Source organism: Stomoxys calcitrans, chromosome 1 (genome assembly GCF_963082655.1).
Source record: "Stomoxys calcitrans chromosome 1, idStoCalc2.1, whole genome shotgun sequence".
NCBI classification, from domain to species: Eukaryota; Metazoa; Arthropoda; class Insecta; order Diptera; family Muscidae; genus Stomoxys; species Stomoxys calcitrans.
The window spans coordinates 203042291-203061160 of record NC_081552.1 but is presented as its reverse complement, the minus strand read 5'-3'; the positions used below and the strand labels follow the sequence as shown (position 1 = coordinate 203061160).

The 18870-nt window shown below is 37.5% G+C and overlaps 1 protein-coding gene across 1 annotated transcript in view; it reads left to right on the top strand.

The window, feature by feature from the left end:
- The window catches only part of LOC106086587 (trafficking protein particle complex subunit 11), a 55229-nt gene extending 42990 nt beyond the window's left edge, over positions 1 to 12239 (top strand). The window contains exons 12-15 of the mRNA XM_013251327.2: positions 6738 to 7291; positions 7846 to 8688; positions 11701 to 11895; positions 11996 to 12239. Of these exons, the coding sequence (XP_013106781.1) occupies positions 6738 to 7291; positions 7846 to 8688; positions 11701 to 11895; positions 11996 to 12022 (1619 nt within the window). The 3' untranslated portion in view covers positions 12023 to 12239. The remainder of the gene's footprint in view (positions 1 to 6737; positions 7292 to 7845; positions 8689 to 11700; positions 11896 to 11995) is intronic.
- The last annotated feature ends 6631 nt before the right edge of the window (positions 12240 to 18870 follow it).

Genomic DNA, 18870 nt, shown 5'->3' with positions numbered 1-18870 from the left:
ATTCATCATTGATGTGCTATCATCAAAGTCAAATTCAAATATTATTTGGGAATCCCCCTTTTCTGTTTTATTTAGTAAAGGAGGCTTTGCCCTTGACAGCAAATATTTAATTTCATTGAAAATATAGTTTTTGTCAAAATGGGTCGTAAGCAAAACGAGGTTTCTGATGAGGTAAAAGTTTTGATAATAAAACACCACAGGAATGGTTTAACTCAAAAAACTATCAGTGAAATATTAAATAGACCACGATCTACTATACAATCCATCATCAGAAAGTGGACAGAAACGAAAACTGTTGACAATAAACCAAGATCTGGTCGAGCAAAAGCACTTTCAGTTGGAGATGTGCGTTGGCTAGTGCGGCAAGTTCAGAAAACTCCGAAGACAAATGCGACCATTCTTCGTAAAAACACTATGGAATATTTAGGGAAGGAAGTTACTACACAAAAAATTCGAAATACACTCAAAAGGCATAGTTACAGAGGAAGAACTGCACGTAAGAAGCCCTTTATAAATAAAATAAACCGAGTGAAAAGGCTAAACTTCGCAAAAATGTATGCAAAACAGCCCGAATCATTTTGGAAAACAGTCATTTTTGCAGACGAGAGCAAGTTTAATCTTTTTGGGTGCGATGGAAAGGTCATAGTGTACACAAAACCAAATACAGAGCTTGAAGAACGAAACACAGTTGCTACTGTAAAACATGGTGGAGGTGGTTTAATGGTTTGGGGGTGTATGGCGGCTTCAGGAGCGGGAAATCTTGAAATTATTAATGGATCATAAGTATTACATTGACATTTTAAAGAGGAATTTAAAAGATAGTGCTGTAAAACTTGGGCTTGGTAATAACTTTCAATATTATCAATATAATGACCCCAAACATTCTGCTTTAAATACCAAGATGTGGATGCTGTATAACTGCCCCAAAGTCATTAAAACTCCTCCTCAAAGTCCCGACTTGAACCCAATTGAACATCTTTGGGAACATCTCGAACGCAAATTGAGAACGCGCAATTTTTCGAGCAAGAGTCAAATGCAACAGGTGATAATGGAGGAATGGACTAATATAGACCAAAATATAACCGCTAAATTAGTCCAATCGATGTCAAACCGTTTAAAAGAAGTTATAAGACGCGGTGGTCGAATAACAAAGTATTAATTTTTTTAAATTATGTTATTTATTTTTTTGTTTTTTTGCAATGATGAATACTTTTTTTGTTTAATTTTTTGTGTTCAGCTGTAAAATGGCCCTTTTTGTTCCAATAAATACTATTTTTTTCTTTAAAAACAATGAAATTGTGTACATATATATCACACAAGCACTACTGCATCATTAGTTTAATATGTTTTTATTCCAATTGTCTTTTGTAGACTTATTAAAAAAAAAACATTGAATGATGAATACTTTTTTTGACCGCTGTATACTTTATGGGGTCTCAGTGGTATATTTCGAGCTGTACAAACAGAATGACGCAATTAGTATACCCCCATCCTATGGTGTAGGGCATAAAAATATGTAAAATATATTTGTTCAGATTTGGATTAGTTTCCCTAAAAATGGAATTTTCAAAACATTTGTTTAAATAGTATATTGATTAGTATGTCTATAATTTATTATCAATGACAGTAATTTGAGAGAACATTGTTCAGCCATGATTTAGTATTTTTTAAGTTTACATATACCCCAGGTGAATTGAAACGAGCACATTGGTTTCGTCGACCCCATGATACAATGCCAATCAATTGATTATCCAAGACTGCGGGTCCACCTGAATCACCTAGGCAAGCATCTCTAAGGCCTGGTATTGAAGCACAGAACATGGATGGTGTTACCTTGCGATAATTTCTATACAAGTTGTTGCACTCTCTATGGGATAACACTCTGAGATAGACGGTTCTTAAATGCTGAGAGATAGCACCATTTTCTCGCACATGACCCCAACCGGAAACACGTATCATGTCTCCCACTTTAAGCGTTTTATTAGACAATTCAATGGTTTGTATGTAATGACCTTGCATGGGATTAGAAAGCTCCAGTAAAGCCAGATCATGATCCATAGTCTTGACTTGGTAAAAGGGAGATATAAACATATTCTTTACTGGTACCCTTTTACGCTGATCCCCTGAGAGTGTGACACCGCCTTGAACGGAAATATCAGCTGGTTGCAGATTATAAATGCAGTGAGCTGCTGTAAGAACGCATTTGGGTGTCAGCAGAGATCCACCACAGTGGAAAGTACCATTTTGTTGAACTTTTACTATGTAGGGAATTTCACCCACACCAGCTTGGCTGCCGCCCACAATACGAGGCGTTCTTGACTCTGCAATATTGGCGAATTGTAACGCGAGTGGAATAATTACCAGCAAATATCTTATGATCATTGTCGTTGAACTGCTGCTAACGAAATTTATTGAACTGTTTGTTTCTTATGTCTTATGTTTGAATTTATAGACATATGGCTGGTGAGTTATGGAAACCCGAGCATATTAAATTGGATGACCTTTAATGATGTCATATGTTTTAGAGGTTGTGTGTAGTTCAAAGACATTTCTGGGTATTTCTCAAAAACAAAGTAGGCTTTCTTGATGAATTTTAGTCAATAAAAAGTCAATTAAATATTCAAATCTTGAAAGACAGACAGTCATATTAAGGAACAAGTAAAAGCGTGCTAAGTTCGGCCGGGCCGAATCTTATATACCCTCCACCATGGATCGCATTTGTCGAGTTCTTTTCCCGGCATCTCTTCTTAGGCAAAAAAAAAGGATATAAGAAAAGATTTGCTCTGTTATTAGAGCGATATCAAGATATGGTCCGGTTTGGACCACAATTAAATTATATGTTGGAGACCTGTGTAAAATGTCTGCCAATTCGAATAAGAATTGCGCCCTTTGTGGGCTCAAGAAGTAAAATAGAGAGATCGATTTATATGGGAGCTGTATCGCGCTATAGACCGATTCAGACCATAATAAACACGTATGTTAATGGTCATGAGAGAATCCGTCGTACAAAATTTCAGGCATATCGGATAATAATTGCGACCTCTAGAGGCTCAAGAAGTCAAGATCCCAGATCGGTTTATATGGCAGCTATATCAGGTTATGAACCGACTTGTACTTTATTTGACATAGTTGCTGAAAGTAAAAGTAAAAAACGTCTTGCGAAATTTCAGCCAAATCGGATAGGAATTGCGCCCTCTAGAAGCTCAAGAAGTCAAGTCCCCAGATCTGTTTATATGACAGCTATATCAGGTTATGAACCGATTTGAACCATATTTGGCACAGTTATTGGATATCAGAACAAAATACTACGTGCCAAAATTCATTCAAATTGGATAAGAATTGCGCACTCTAGAGGCGCAAGAAGTCAAGACCCAAGATCGGTTTATATGGCAGCTATATCAAAACATGGACCGATATGGCCCATTTACAATACCAACCTACCTACACTAATAAGAAGTATTTGTGCAAAATTTCAAGCGGCTAGCTTTACTCCTTCGGAAGTTAGCGTGCTTTCGACAGACAGACGGACGGACGGACATGGCTAGATCGACATAAAATTTCACGACGATCAAGAATATATATACTTTATGGGGTCTCAGACGAATATTTCGAGTAGTTACAATCAGAATGACGAAATTAGTATACCCCCCATCTTATGGTGGAGGGTATAAAAACACAGCTCACTGTGTCAAATTTCAGTGAAATCGGACTAAATCTGGCGATCGGTCTATATGAGGGCTAAATTAAGGTATAGTTCGTTCTAGATCATAGTCATTGCACAATTCAATGTGCCAAATTTCAGCGAAATCGGCTAATAAATGCGACTTTTGTTGGCCTAACATCTAAAACCGGGAGATCGGTTTATATGAAGGCTACATTAAGATAAAATCCGAACTAAATCTACACAGAAAAAACCAACGACTAATTTATTTTATTTTAAATTTTTTAAATTCTCAACCAATTTTAGCATTGAATCGAAGACATTATTTGTTGAAGTACGTAAGTAAGTCTCTACAAGAGACTTGACAGACAAAATTATGGAAATTTTGTTGACTGTCAATAAATAGGCGTACACCATGTAGCGCACAAAACTCCCATGCCATTCATGACTTGCAAACCCCAGGTTCAAAACCCTAGTCGGTCCAAAAAAAATTTAATTTTTTTTCATTAAACGTATTTTAGAAAATTCAACGTAAAAAAGTATGAATTTCGTATTCAAAAATAATTTTGTTAAAGTGGGTTATTACTGTGCAGCAGTACTTGTTGATTTATTTCATCATAAAGAAGATGATGTAGGTGTAAGCTAGAGGATGCGTGCAGGACCACCAAACATAAGTTCAATACTCTGTGGCACCAAAATTATTAAAATTTGTTTTTTAAGGGTAATAGTAGAGTAGCGAGTGAAAGAGGAAAACCGGAGAGCGGCAGTAAAGCGCACAAAACAAAGCTGCGCGAGCCGAACAAAGAAAATAAAAACACGCCACTCGAAGCAAAGCACATGCTTTGGCTGGTTAGATGGTTTTTGCATTTCTCATGGATATATTGTTGTTGTTGTAATATGTTGGCTTCCAAAAAGTGCCTTTAAACAACAAATTTGTACTTTGGGTCGATGAGAATTAAAAAAAATTGTTGTAGGAAAATTAACAACTTTCGTAGTTGTTTTTTCGACCAAAGTTATTGTTTTTCAAAATTATTTTTATCTGTGTAGAGTTGCCCAAGTCCAGACAGTATGTCTGTGTTAAAAAGAGGTCGTTCTTATTCCTATGCATGTGGCTTATGCAGTTCCTAAGGCCCTGTTTCATGGCATAGAGGTAAGGTACAGGCATCGCAAGGCACTGTTCAGGATGGTAATCTATCTATCTATCTAGTCTGCTCGGGATATGAACCACTCTGCTATGTAGACGCCGTTATAGAACTTCTGAGGGAAAGCGTTCTAAATGCTCTTAGTAGGAAGACCGAGAGAGTAGGGAGACTGATGGATAATCGAAGGGGTCTCAATCTCAACCCTGAAAAAACATAGATCTTCAATGTGTTATTACGAGTACCTTTACGTCCTAGTTAGAAAAATTTCAATTCAATTAAATTCATGGGGTTGGTTGGGGACAGGAAGCTAAACTATAATATCACATTTAGGATAGTAGGGAAAAGGCTCATTGATGTTTTTCACTATGCAGAAGAGCTATAGACTTAAAATGGGCACTGATCCCTATATGGTCCAATAGCTCTACGAAAGTGTGATCAGACCGATGCTGACATACGCTTCAGTAGTATAGTGCACCGTAGTGAAGGAAAAGTGCAATATAAACACATTGCAACATTGGCTTGGTACAAGTGGGACTATGATAATCAAGCCGTTTATTGATCTAATTGGTTCATAAAAGTGTATCAACACACACAGATTCCTAAGGAATCCCTTAGAAAACATAGATCTTCAATGTGTTATTACGAGTACCTTTAGAAAAATCTCAATTCAGTTAAGTTCATGGGGTTGGTCTTGGACAGGAAGCTAAACTGGTAATACCACATTTAGGATAGTAGGGAAAAGGCTCATTGATGTTGTTCACTATGCAGAAAAGCTATAGACTTAAAATGGAAACTGATCCCAATATGGTCCGATAGCTCTACGAAAGTGTGATCAGACCGATGCTGACATACGCTTCAGTAGTATGGTGCACCGTAGTGAAGGAAAAGTGCAATATAAACACATTGCAACATTGTCTTGGTACAAGTGAGACCATGATAATCAAGCCGTTTATTGATTGGTTTATAAAAGTGTATCAACACACATAAATGTTATCAGATCAACCAATAACGTTTTCAATAACGACTAATCAATGAAAATACTCGCACTTTTTTCAGCCAAAAAATAGAGTCAAAAAACTTCCTAACTGTATAACCGAATATTCGGATGTGGACACATGTCGCGGCAAAGTCGTTGTAAATTTTGTCACGAATCCAAATTATGCATAAAAATGAAAATCGAACCACAAATACCTTCGAAAATTGCGACCATTTTATTGGACTACTACTGAAAATCGGACGAACATATATATGGGAGCTATAGCTAAATCTGAAGCGATTTTTTACAATTTCAATAGGCTTAGTCTCCTACTCGAAAAGCATGCCTGTACCAAATTTATAGACGATCGGATGAAAACTGCGACCTGTAGTTTGTACACAAATTAACATGGACAGACGGACAGACAGGCGGACGGACAGACAGGCAGACGGACAGACGGGCAGCTAATTCGAATCAGAAATTATTCTGAGTCGACCCGTATACTTATTAATGGGTCTGTCTATTTAGTCTGCTCGTGATATGAACCACTCTGCTATGTAGACGCCGTTATAGAACTTCTGAGGGAAAGCGTTCTAAATGCTCTTAGTAGGGAGACTGATGGATAATCGAAGGGGTCTCAATCTCAACCCTGAAAAAACATAGATTTTCTCTTCCTTCTGGGTGTTACAAACAAATGCACTGAGTTATAATACTCTATATATACCACAGAATTGGTGTAGGGTATAAAAATGTTTAAATCAATTAAAAATTGCCAAAATTTCAATCACGATCGTAATTAAAAAAATTCGGATTCAATTAATTTTTTAATTGAAAACATTTTTATTTTCAATTAAATTTTTAATTGAAAAATTTACTTAATATTGTTTTTTGTGTATCACACAGTTTTCTAGGTGTTTTGAAAACTCCAATTATCTAGCATTTCATTGTTTCTTTACAGTTTTCCTCACCACAGATGTATCGCCGAGCAAACAAAAACTTCACTCGATAATTCACATGGACATCGGAGAGCTGGCCATGCAAAGTTCCAATTCAGTATCGTTTTATGTCCTAAGTCTAGTGGAGACTTCTATAACGTTACAGCAAAGACTATTCTACACCACAGATGTACTCAGGCCAAAGGTGACCACGGCCATAATTGTCAATGAAACGACGACGCCCAACAGTACGGACGTATCGCCAGAGGGAACTCCGTCTGCGGCGAAATCTCTTACCTCTAACAATAGTAACAATTTAGCACCTTCGATTCCAACACCAATACCTCTGATAACGCCTGTCCAATTGGAATTCATCGATGAAAATAGTTTACGCAAAACCCAAGATACTACGTTAAGTGTAAAATGTGAACCGGAATTTAAATTTCATGGGCGTTTCTACACTTTGAACCGCAAACCATTGACAAAAATTTATCGTGGCGAAAATTTCTTATTCCGAGCGGGTGTTGAAGTTCAAAGTGATGTCGCTTTGGATATATTGGAAACTTTTTTTATATGTGTAAGTGTTGTCATCAAACTTTACTTTTCCCTATTTAGGTGTGGTAAATTATTAATCAAAGATGATAACAAGAACAAAACTTAATTTTGTAAAAATTTACACATTATTAGAATGTGTACAAGGTCAAGTATTTATGTGAATTCATCGAAAACTCATAGATTTGCGGTTTGATTTCTTTGTATTTCCGTATGGGCTCCAAAACGGCTGAACCTATCCTGAATATATTTTCACAGAATGTAGAGAATTGCCCGTATAGAAAAAGGCGTACTTCATTTTTTAATATCCGAATTTTAAAAAACACCAGATCTCGGAAATGTGTACACCGAAATTTTGTTTGCAATCTTATGGTTAAATATAAATTATTTCAAAATTTGGGTCAATTGACTTGGAGGTACGCAGAACAACAATGCAGCAGGAACCGACGGGATGCTAGCTAAATTAGTTAAGACCGCAGCATCACTTTGATACGCCGTATTACTATATCCTTTTGAGCGCCTATTTTACTATTGCTCACTGATGTCTCCCTCTCTCTCTCTCTCTCTTCTTTTCTGCAGGATCATAATTTAGTGCAATCAACTTATAGTTTTAAACGAAAGAAATTTACCAACACCTATGCCAAGGGTGAGAAGTTGGAAGATGTTATAGTATTGCGCACCAATGACACTACAGACGAATGGTTATCGGCCAAGGACTATGAACGCAACAAAACGAACGACATGCAACAGCCCAGTATTTTCAAACGTTTAAGAAACTCCCGCAAACATCTGCAGCAAAACGACTTAACCACAACGCCAAGCAATAACTTGGCCAGTGCGACAATGACGAAAAGTTTGCTGGGAAAACTGAATACAAATATGACAATAATCAATAACACTACCTCCACGAATGCTCTTATGATGTCCAGCCAGAATTCCAATATGAGCTCATCCACCATATCGGATGATGGCAAAACAATGGCACCCGGATCTGTGAATAACAATAACGTGGATGAGAATGGTCAGGCGCAGGCGCCCAAACAGATCCTCAACTCACGTTTGATCTACAACAAAACTCTGGATGCCATCAATGCTACGGGTCATCTGCGGGGCTTTCTCAAGGGATCCGTGTTAACTGATCAACAACAGTCTCAACACCATCAAATTCTCTTTGGTTTCTATTGCGTCAAGTGGCGTCGCAGTGGCAGCAAGGAAGAAAACGAATCGAAATTTGTTATTATGGGCATGCCCATACTCGAACCCCCACTTAATGTTTATTGTTCTATGGAAGAGAAGATGTTTGTTAAAATGCCCATAACATTTAAAGTTGTCCTCAAGAATCCCACGTCGAAAGTTCTGCATCTAATAGCATCGCTTAGCATAAGCATAGCGGATAATTTCATATGTTCCGGTCATAAACAGGTAAGAAAACTATTAATAAAACTGTACTCCTTGTTTAGTAGGAAAAACAAAAGTTCGACACCAAGTCGGAAGTCTCTGATTTGAGACAACAGAACTTATTTTGCTATCCCAAAAAACGCTTCTCTGCTCTACAATTCCCAGGGATATCTATATGAACCTGGACAGGCGGTTTTTCGGGATTCCTTAGGAATCTGGGATTCCTTTGGTCTGGGATTCCTGATAATTGATTCTTGCGATGTTTTTAAATGGAACATTATAGTATTGCTTCATTCAGCACCATTACGAAAAGATATTTTCCTCACGAATCCAACGTTGTCAGCAAAATTGTGAAGTTCGCTAAACTAAGGATGTTACTCCAATTTCAAACTCAAAATCGCATATTTCATATTAAAAAAATAAATAAAAAATCAATGTCAGTTTGAAATTGCAGTAACATCCTTAACTTACCGCACCTCAAAATTTTGCAGACACCGTTGGATTCGTGAGGAAAATATCTTTCCATAATGGTGCTCAATGAAGCAATACTGTTAAGTTTTTATTTAAAAACATCGCTAACCTCAATTTTTTGTTTGTCGTAAAAATTCAGAGTTTAAACCGCTGTAACTCCTTTATTTTCTGGAATTTTGAAAATTTTAATGCATTCCTTAGTTTGAAATTCGAAGACAAATCGTAAAATAAACAAAATTACTGAAAATTTCAGATTTTATTTTTTTTTGCATTTTTTAGCAAATGCAAATTCTTAAATTTTTGATGCGAACATTTTTTTCGAGTTGAGTATACAGTATTAAAGATAATATCAAAAAATTCGGTTAAGCGCAATTCCTGTGTTTTTCTTCAAAAAACAAGCTCAAAAAAAATATCAAAAAAAAATCCTAAAAAATCAACTCAAATTTCCACAGGATTCCTTACAAATCTATTATTCCCTAGGAAACTAGCATTCCTTAAGAATCCAGTATTCCTTAAGAATCCTGTATTCCCTAGGAGTCTAGAATTCCTTAGGAATGCTATATTCCCTAGGAATCTAGCATTCCTAAGGAATCTAGTATTTCTTAGGAATCCAGTATTTCTTAGCAATCCTGTATTCCCTAGGAATCTAGTATTCCTTAAGAATCCAGTATTCCCTAGGAATCTAGTATTCCTTAGGAGTCTAGTATTCCTTAGGAATCCTGTATTCCCTAGGAATCTAGTATTTCTTAGGAATCCAGTATTTCTAAGCAATCCTGTATTCCCTAGGAATCTGGTATTCCTTAAGAATCCAGTATTCCTTAGGAATCTAGTATTCCTTAGGAATCTAGTATTCCTTAGGAATCTAGTATTCCTTAGGAATCTAGTATTACTTAGGAATCTTGTATTCTTAGGGAATCTAGCATTCCTTACAAATCTGGCATTCTTAAGGAATCTAGTATTCCTTAGGATTCTACTATTCCGTAGGAATCTATTATTCCTTAGGAATATACGATTTCTTTGGAATCTAGGGTTTCTAGGGAATTTAGGATTCCTTAGGAATCTAGTATTCCCTATGAATCTAGTATTGCCTATGATTCTAGTATTCCCTGGGAATCTAGTATTCCCTATGAATCTAGTATTCCCTAGGAATCCAGTATTCCCTAGGAATCTAGTATTCCCTATGAATCTAGTATTCCCTAGGAATCCAGTATTCCCTAGGAATCCAGTATTCCCTAGGAATCTAGTATTCCCTAGGAATCCAGTATTCCCTAGGAATCTAGTATTCCCTAGGAATCTAGTATTCCCTAGGAATCTAGTATTCCCTAGGAATCTAGTATTCCCTAGGAATCTAGTATTCCCTAGGAATCTAGTATTCCCTAGGAATCTAGTATTCCCTAGGAATCTAGTATTCCCTAGGAATCTAGTATTCCTTAGGAATCTAGGATGCCGTAGGAATTTATGATTTCTTAGGAGTCTAGGATTTCTTAGGAATCTACGATTCCTTAAAAATCTAGGATTCCTTAGAAATCTAGGATTCCTTAGAAATCTTGGATTCCTTATGAATCTAGTATTCCTTTAGAATCTAGGATTTCGTAAGAATCTAGGATTCTTAGGGAATCTAGCATTCTTTAGGAATCCAGTATTCCTTAGGATTCTACTATTCCGTAGGAATCCATTATTCCTTAGGAATATACGATTTCTTTGGAATCTAGGATTTCTAGGGAATTTAGGATTCCTTAGGAATCTAGTATTCCCTAGGAATCTAGTATTCTTTATGAATCTAGTATTCCCTAGGAATGTAGTATTCCCTAGGAATGTAGTATTCCCTAAGAATCTAGTATTCCCTATGAATCTAGTATTCCCTGGGAATCTAGTATTCCCTAGGAATCTAGAATTCCTTAGGAATCTAGGATGCCGTAGGAATTAGGATTTTTTAGGAGTCTAGGAATTTTTAGGAATCTAAGATTCCTTAGAAATCTAGAATTCCTTAGGAGTCTGAGATTCTTTTGGAATCACTAAGGGCGTGGAAGAAAATTGGATTTTTTTCTGTCTTTTCTGCACTGGCAACAACGGGTCTAAATACTTAGTAGCTATGTTAATGAGAACATCGAAAATTTGGCATTGTCCGTGTTGGTAAACGCGCATTCTTCTCAGCTTGGGGAGGCGGTTTTTCTCCGTTCTGGATGATCTTGCAAACGTATTTCGGATAAGTCTACTCAAGTAATTCCGGCAGGCGACACAATAAGAACCTCCACGCGAACATTTATATGTGGACTCGTGGCATATGTATACATTCACACGTGGTATGGACAATTTTGTGATTGCAGGCGCACACACATGGAGTGGACAATTCTGTGATTGCAGGCTCTACTATGGATAAGCGTTTATTCCTTATCCTCTTTCCCTGGCTCTTAGTCTATGATCTTGGAACATACTTCAAACTTATTTCGTTTTAACTTCAATTAAATCTACGACTTACAATTTAACATGATGAAATTTCAATATCGTTTCACTTATTATGCTATTATATTTAATTTTTGTTTTTTTATTTTTCTTACCTTACAGCTGGATATATCGATATTTGCGTTTGGTGAAAAGGAACTTGTCTACAATCTTTATCCTTTGCAAGTGGGTTGGCAAAATTTACCTGAACTATCGTTAGTTTATAATACACAAGCAGACCCAACAAAGGATGAGGCACAAAATGTTCTACTCGGCGAATTAGTACAACGATCCATACTTAAGAAAGTGTTCGTTTTGGTGAGTTCATGTACAAATATTACGCCATGCTTCCTCTGTGTATGGGTAGAAATTAAAGTTTCTCTCTCCCTCTCTTTTCTAATTTCTTTCTTGTTTGCAGCCACCATTAAAGCAACAAATGAAATGAAATGTGTTGTTGTGTAGCGGGATTTCCTGAAAGCTCTGCTGCTGAATTTTGGTACTAATTTAATAATAATGTCTGTGTGTAGGTACATGATTCAGGAGCACGATATGCATAGAAACCAATACTGTGTAAACTTTTTTTTAATAACTCGATTTAAACTCGAGAGTGAAAGTAAGTGTATGTATACATATACCTATATTAAAGAAAGAAAAAACAAACAGTTATCTTATTTTCATTTCTCGTATAATTAATTATAGGCATTTTGTGTTTTTTATTAGAAAATCTAATTAATAAAGTAAAAAAAATAAATCGTTTGTTTCTTGAGTAGAAATCTTAACAGAGAAAGACTTTTTTTAAAGAGGATCACAAAGTCATTGGGTAAATATATAAGACCAGGCACTTTTGCAAACTAGTTAGAATAACACCTACCTATAATTGGGGTCCCCGCAAACCACACCTATTGGACAACAGTTTGCATAGTTTTTATGGTTACAACCAGTGTTGCCGTTTTTGATAGGTTCCTACCAAAGTTGATAGGTTTTTATTCTCTTGGTAGGTGACCTTAATTTTTGGTAGGTGTTTTGAAATAATAAATACCAAAAACGTGCAAAGTTCCACAAACCAAATTTCTACCACATCAGACAAACATTTAAGCTTCTAGGGGTCGTTGACGGCTAATCGAGGTATCGGTTGGTTGGGAACTATACCAGGTTATAGACTGATTTGAACAATTTCGGATTTCAGCCAATTCGGTTAACAATTGCGGCTTTCAGGAGCTTAAGATGTCAAATCGGGAGCTCGGCTTGTATGGGAGCTATGTCAGGTTAAATACCGATTTGACCCATACATGGCACGGTTGTTGGAAGTCTTAACAAAACATTTCAGCTCAATCAGACAACAACTGAGGTTTTCAGGGACTCAAGAAGTTAAATCGGGAGATGGGTTTATGTGGGAGCTATATCAGGTTATAAAATGATTCGGTCCATACTTGATACTATAGTTGGAAGTCGTAACAGAAAACCAATTTTAACCGATATGACCCAAAATGAAGTATCTATGCAAAATTTCAAGCGGTAAGCTTTACGCATTCGTCCACTATGATGATTTCCATAGACGGACGGACAAGGCTAGATCGACTCAGAATATTGAGCCGATCAAGAATATATATACGTTATGGGGTCGCAGATCAATATTTTGTGGAGTTAGAAACAAAATGACTAGATTAGTACACTCCCTATGATTGGGGGTATAAAAAATCGCCAAGGATAGCTTAATATTATTTAACTTCTTGTTGTTTCTGCGTATTCTTGCAGAATAAAACCATGGATGTTGAGGGACCTAATATCCCAACAAGGGGTCTCACTGGTGCGAGTGTCAAGGGATTTCTTCCGAATTTCGTAAATTCTGGATAAGAAAAGTGGCTTTTGTGAGTTCAATGCCTTCAAACTGATAAAAAGGCTATATTTTAGCTACATATAAACTGTTATGGCGAAAATGGGTAGTAAATGGACATTTATGGACTCATATTGGTTTAACCAATTTTCGCACGGTTGTTTATTGAAAATGGAATGATAAAATGGCCAACTCTAGGTAGGTTAGGTTAGGTTAGGTTTAAGTGGCAGTCTGTCATCAGACTCATTTGGGCGTTTTCGTCCATTGTGATACCACAGGAACAGAAGAAGGAAGATGCCTTCTAGTTCCTACCGTTGAACCATCCAGATCGCTTTAAAAAGCCCAATAACTTTCGAATGTTCACATTCTCTAAATCAGACAGGTTCTCAAACAAATAAGAACCTAAAGTGGAACTCCTTCTAACTGCTAGTGCGGAACACACACACACAGGTGTTCTATAGTCTCTTCCTTTTCGATGTCCTCACAGCTTCTGCAAAAGTCGTTGCCGGCAACCTTCAGTCTGTCAGCATGTTTTTCCATTAGACAGTGACCTGTCATGACGGACACAATGACTGAGACGTCTGTTCTAGCCAATGACAGCAAAGCAGTAGACCTCTTCAAGTCTAGATGAGGGTTCATAGTTTTGTAATGCTCACAGCCTCCTCTCTGTGACCATCTATCATTCGTTGCCCTTCGGGCCTGGTCCTGAAAACTAGAGGCATACCCACAGATTCCAGTGTCCCTGGAGTGTGTAAGGTAGTTCCTAGTCTCGCATGCTCGTCTGCTTTAGAATTCCCTGGGATATCTCTGTGGCCCGGCACCCAGAATAGGTGCATTTTGAACTGTTCAGCCATCTCTAGGTACTCTAGGTAGTGGACTCTAAAAAATATACACCCATTTTTGGTTTTAGAAAATTTGGTAGGTTTTAGTCGGCTTTGGTAGGATTTTTCTTAAATTTTGGTAGGAAATAATTTTCTTGAGTGGCAACACTGGATACAACATGCTACTTTGGTATATTATACGAATAATCAATGGGGAGATGCCCCATACTTCTACTTATTGCATTTATATAATTTTATAATCTTTATTAGAAGAAGGACGAATTAGAACTGCTTCAGTGAATACACAAATTGTTTTTATGTTTCTTTGAACTACCATGTTGCTCAGATGTTTATCAAATAACTCAGATAATGCTTTATTTCATGCCAATATGGACTTGTATCTATCGACTTTTTGTGCGCTCTAAATGCTAACAAAATAGACTCGAAAAAGTGTAAGTCAGGAATTGCCGGAATGTGTGAGCCATGAACGCCGAGCAATGACATATGAAAAGTTCGAACGCCTCATCATCTTCCTCACATGCCATAACTTGCCGCACATATTTCGCATAAATGCCCGCGTAATGATACCGAAAACCAAACTGACCTCTTAATGCTTACCATCAGTATTAGGATCGTCTTCTCACGATCCGTATTGACTGTTTCACTGTTCCACAGTGCTAAAGGGTGATTTTTTTGAGGTTAGGATTTTCATGCATTAGTATTTGACAGATCACGTGGGATTTCAGACATGGTGTCAAAGAGAAAGATGCTCAGTATGCTTTGACATTTCATCATGAATAGACTTACTAACGAGCAACGCTTGCAAATCATTGAATTTTATTACCAAAATCAGTGTTCGGTTCGAAATGTGTTCAAATTTTGACAAATTTTGTTCAGCGATGAGGCTCATTTCTGGTTGAATGGCTACGTAAATAAGCAAAATTGCCGCATTTGGAGTGAAGAGCAACCAGAAGCCGTTCAAGAACTGCCCATGCATCCCGAAAAATGCACTGTTTGGTGTGGTTTGTACGCTGGTGGAATCATTGGACCGTATTTTTTCAAAGATGCTGTTGGACGCAACTTTACGGTGAATGAACACATTTCGAACCGAACACTGATTTTGGTAATAAAATTCAATGATTTGCAAGCGTTGCTCGTTAGTAAGTCTATTCATGATGAAATGTCAAAGCATACTGAGCATCTTTCTCTTTGACACCATGTCTGAAATCCCACGTGATCTGTCAAATACTAATGCATGAAAATCCTAACCTCAAAAAAATCACCCTTTACATGCGCATTCGTTGCCCACGCCTATTACTCAGAGACAATCTACATCAGGGATGGAAAAGTCAGTACTTTAGTACTATTTCTACCCGAGGAGTAACGTAGTACCCCCGCGACCCAATTTAATACGTTTCAAAACACTACGAATACTTTCAAGTCTTTTTCATCCTAAATTAAGTTTTCAATTTATGAAACCAGATACGATAAAATAGAGATATTCACTAGGTAGTCGATGTCCGACTATCGAAAATAAACTGATGAAGGACAATATCAGTTTATTTTTGTCGCCTGATTTGACTAATTGTGCCTCTGGAGAGCTTTGGGAGATGAGCTGTGGCCCTGACACTTGTTTCCCAATTTCTATATGAGATTCGTGATATACTCCCAAAATGAAGGTCTCTGTAGTAGCGATCGGTCTATATGTTCGTTTGGGGTCCTTGGATCGAAATTTGTGTTGTTGGGTTACTAGCAATGTATTTGCCAATGAACATTCCGTTAAGTAACAGGGGGAAAACTTTTCACATATCAATGAGTGCTGTCCGATTCAAGTTTAAGATCAATGATAAGGCATCTCCTTGGGCACCTCCAACAATTTCATCGCTGATTTAATCTCGAATGTGTCGCGAATGATGGGGATGCTTTGTCTTCGGTTAGGACTGAATATAAAGAGCCTTAAATTGTTTGTCCTGAGAACACTTTTGGGGGTTTCCATTACCGTTACCAACACCAAAACTTGGAATATCCCACACCTCTGTTGTGCTGTGTAGTCCGTAAGGAAGATTTCCAAAAAAATATTTTTGATTTCTATTATGGCTTTCATTTACCATTCCATAGAAATGTTCTATCCTTAAGATCGTCTCGAAAGAGAAATGAAACCATCATGAAAATATGATCCTCGCTCAAACAGGCAAACAAAAATTGAGATTTTTGAAATCTTTGCACAAGACAATAAGTACTCTTTCGGACCAAAAAGTACCTTTTTAGTACCATTTCAAAATAAATATTTTCCATTCCTGATCTACATCAGCGATGTCCGAAATGAAAATGTAACTGTATGTGTGAAATACTCTCTTAAAGTATTTTTAATTCTCCCAAAATTTAAATTCGTTTTAGACCTTCCAAATATTTTATCTATAAAAATCATGGCTTTTAAAATAAAAACAGAAAAACGATGCATATATCCCTGCGCATATACATTCATTGCTGTCTCAACAACGACTAAAACAAAGAGAATAAGAATACGTGTGACTTGCCATCAACGCTACCGTCACTGACGTACATCCTCGTCTTAAAGACATAACGACACAACACCTCACGCATACCGAGATCGTCTGAACTCCCGCTAGCAGAGCTCATCCCTGAATTCCTCAATGTAGTACCCAGTTCCCTCTCTGTCCACTAGATTACGTGTAAATCATAAACTTCCAATACCCGAGTTTCGACAATCCAAGGCTGTACCACTAGCGGCAGTGTCTCGCATTCGATCTCTAGTGTCGTCTCAGGTATTCTAACTAAAACCTCTTGCAATCCATACATTCGAAGATATGAAATGGTCCTATCTTCAATCCATCGCCTTAAGTCTTATAGCCGCAGTTGCTGCCTTAGCCGCAATTGCTGCCTTATACATAATCTGAAAGTCTATGAAGCGGACATCTAAGTAAGAGACGGTACCGCCCGGCTGACTCTGAACACGCCCTATAGCCCATATATACCGATCCGCCGAATTAGGGTCTTAGGCCCACAAAAGCCACATTTATTATCCGATTGTGCTGAAATTTGGGACAGTGAGTTGTGTTAAGCCAGTCAACATTCCACTTCAATTTGGCCTAGATCGGTCCAGATTTGGTTATAGCTGCCATATAGACCGATCTCTCGATTTAAGGTCCTGGGCCCATAAAAGGCGCATTTATTGTTCGATTTTCCAAAATTTGGGACAGCAAGTTGTGTTGGGCCCCTTGACATATTTTTGCAATTTGGCCCAGATCGGTCCAGTTTTGGTTATAGCTGCCATATAGACCGATCTCTCGATTTAAGGGTTTGGGCTCATAAAAGGCGCATTTATTGTCCGATATCGCCGAAATTTGGGACAGTGAGTTAAGTTTAGCCCCTCAATATACTTATGCAATATGGCACAGATCGGTCCAGATTTGGATATAGCTGCCATATAGACCGATCTCTCGATTTAATGTCTTAGGCCCATAAAAGATGCAATTATTGCCCGATTTCGCCGAAATTCGGGACAGTGAGTTGTGTAAGACCCCTTAAAATCTCTGCAATTTGGCCAAGATCGGTTCAGATTTGGATATAGCGGCCATATAGACCGATCTATTGATTTAGGGATTTAGGGCCATAAAGGCACATTTATTATCCGATTTTGCCAAAATTTGGGACAGTGAGTTGTGTTAGGCCCTTCGACATCTTTCTTCAATTTGACCCTGATCAGTTCATATTTGGATATAGCTGCCATATAAACCGATCTCTCGATGTATGGTCTTGGACCAATAAAAGGCGCATTTATTGTTCGATTTTACCGAAATTTGACATAGTGACTTATGTTAGGCTTTTCGACATCCGTGTCGTATATGGTTCAAAGCAGTCTATATTTGGATATGGCTACCAAAAAGACCAATTTTTTTTTGTTCTACAAAATTGAACAATGACATGTACTTATTAGACCTCTCAATATCCATGTTGAATTTGGTCCAAATCGGACCATATTTCGATAAAGTTGCTATAGGGGCATAAATTATGCATTTTCACCGGATTATGACAAAACGTGGTTTACATATATACCTGAGGTGGTGGGTATCCAAAGTTCGGACCGGCCGAACTACACGCCTTTTTACTTATTTCGGATAAACTGGACATGTCGCAATCGTACCACTAGAACAACGCAGAACAGTCAATTCTGAGTGGTACACAACCATATGTTTGCCAGTTGTCTTCCAAGAAATCAGGAAAACCAACCGCCGAAGAGGGATCACTCTTCACTACGACAATGCGAGATCTCACACATCGGCTCAAACAACTGCAGTTTTGAGCACTCAAAACATCGATTTGATGAGTCATCAGCCGTTAAGTCATGACTTCGCACCGAATGACTTCTTTTTATTCCCGTACGTAAAAAATAAAATGAGAGATCAATGTTTTTCGACACCTAAAGAAGCAGTTGATGCGTTCAGAATGCATGTTTTGGAGATACCTTAATCAGAGTGGCAAAAGTACTCCGACAATTGTTTCAAACGCATGCAAAAGTGTACAGATTTTAATGGGCAATATTTTGAAAAACAATTAATTGATTCATATTTGTTTTTGTTCTCTAATCCCGAAATATAAAAGGCAACCCTCGTATAT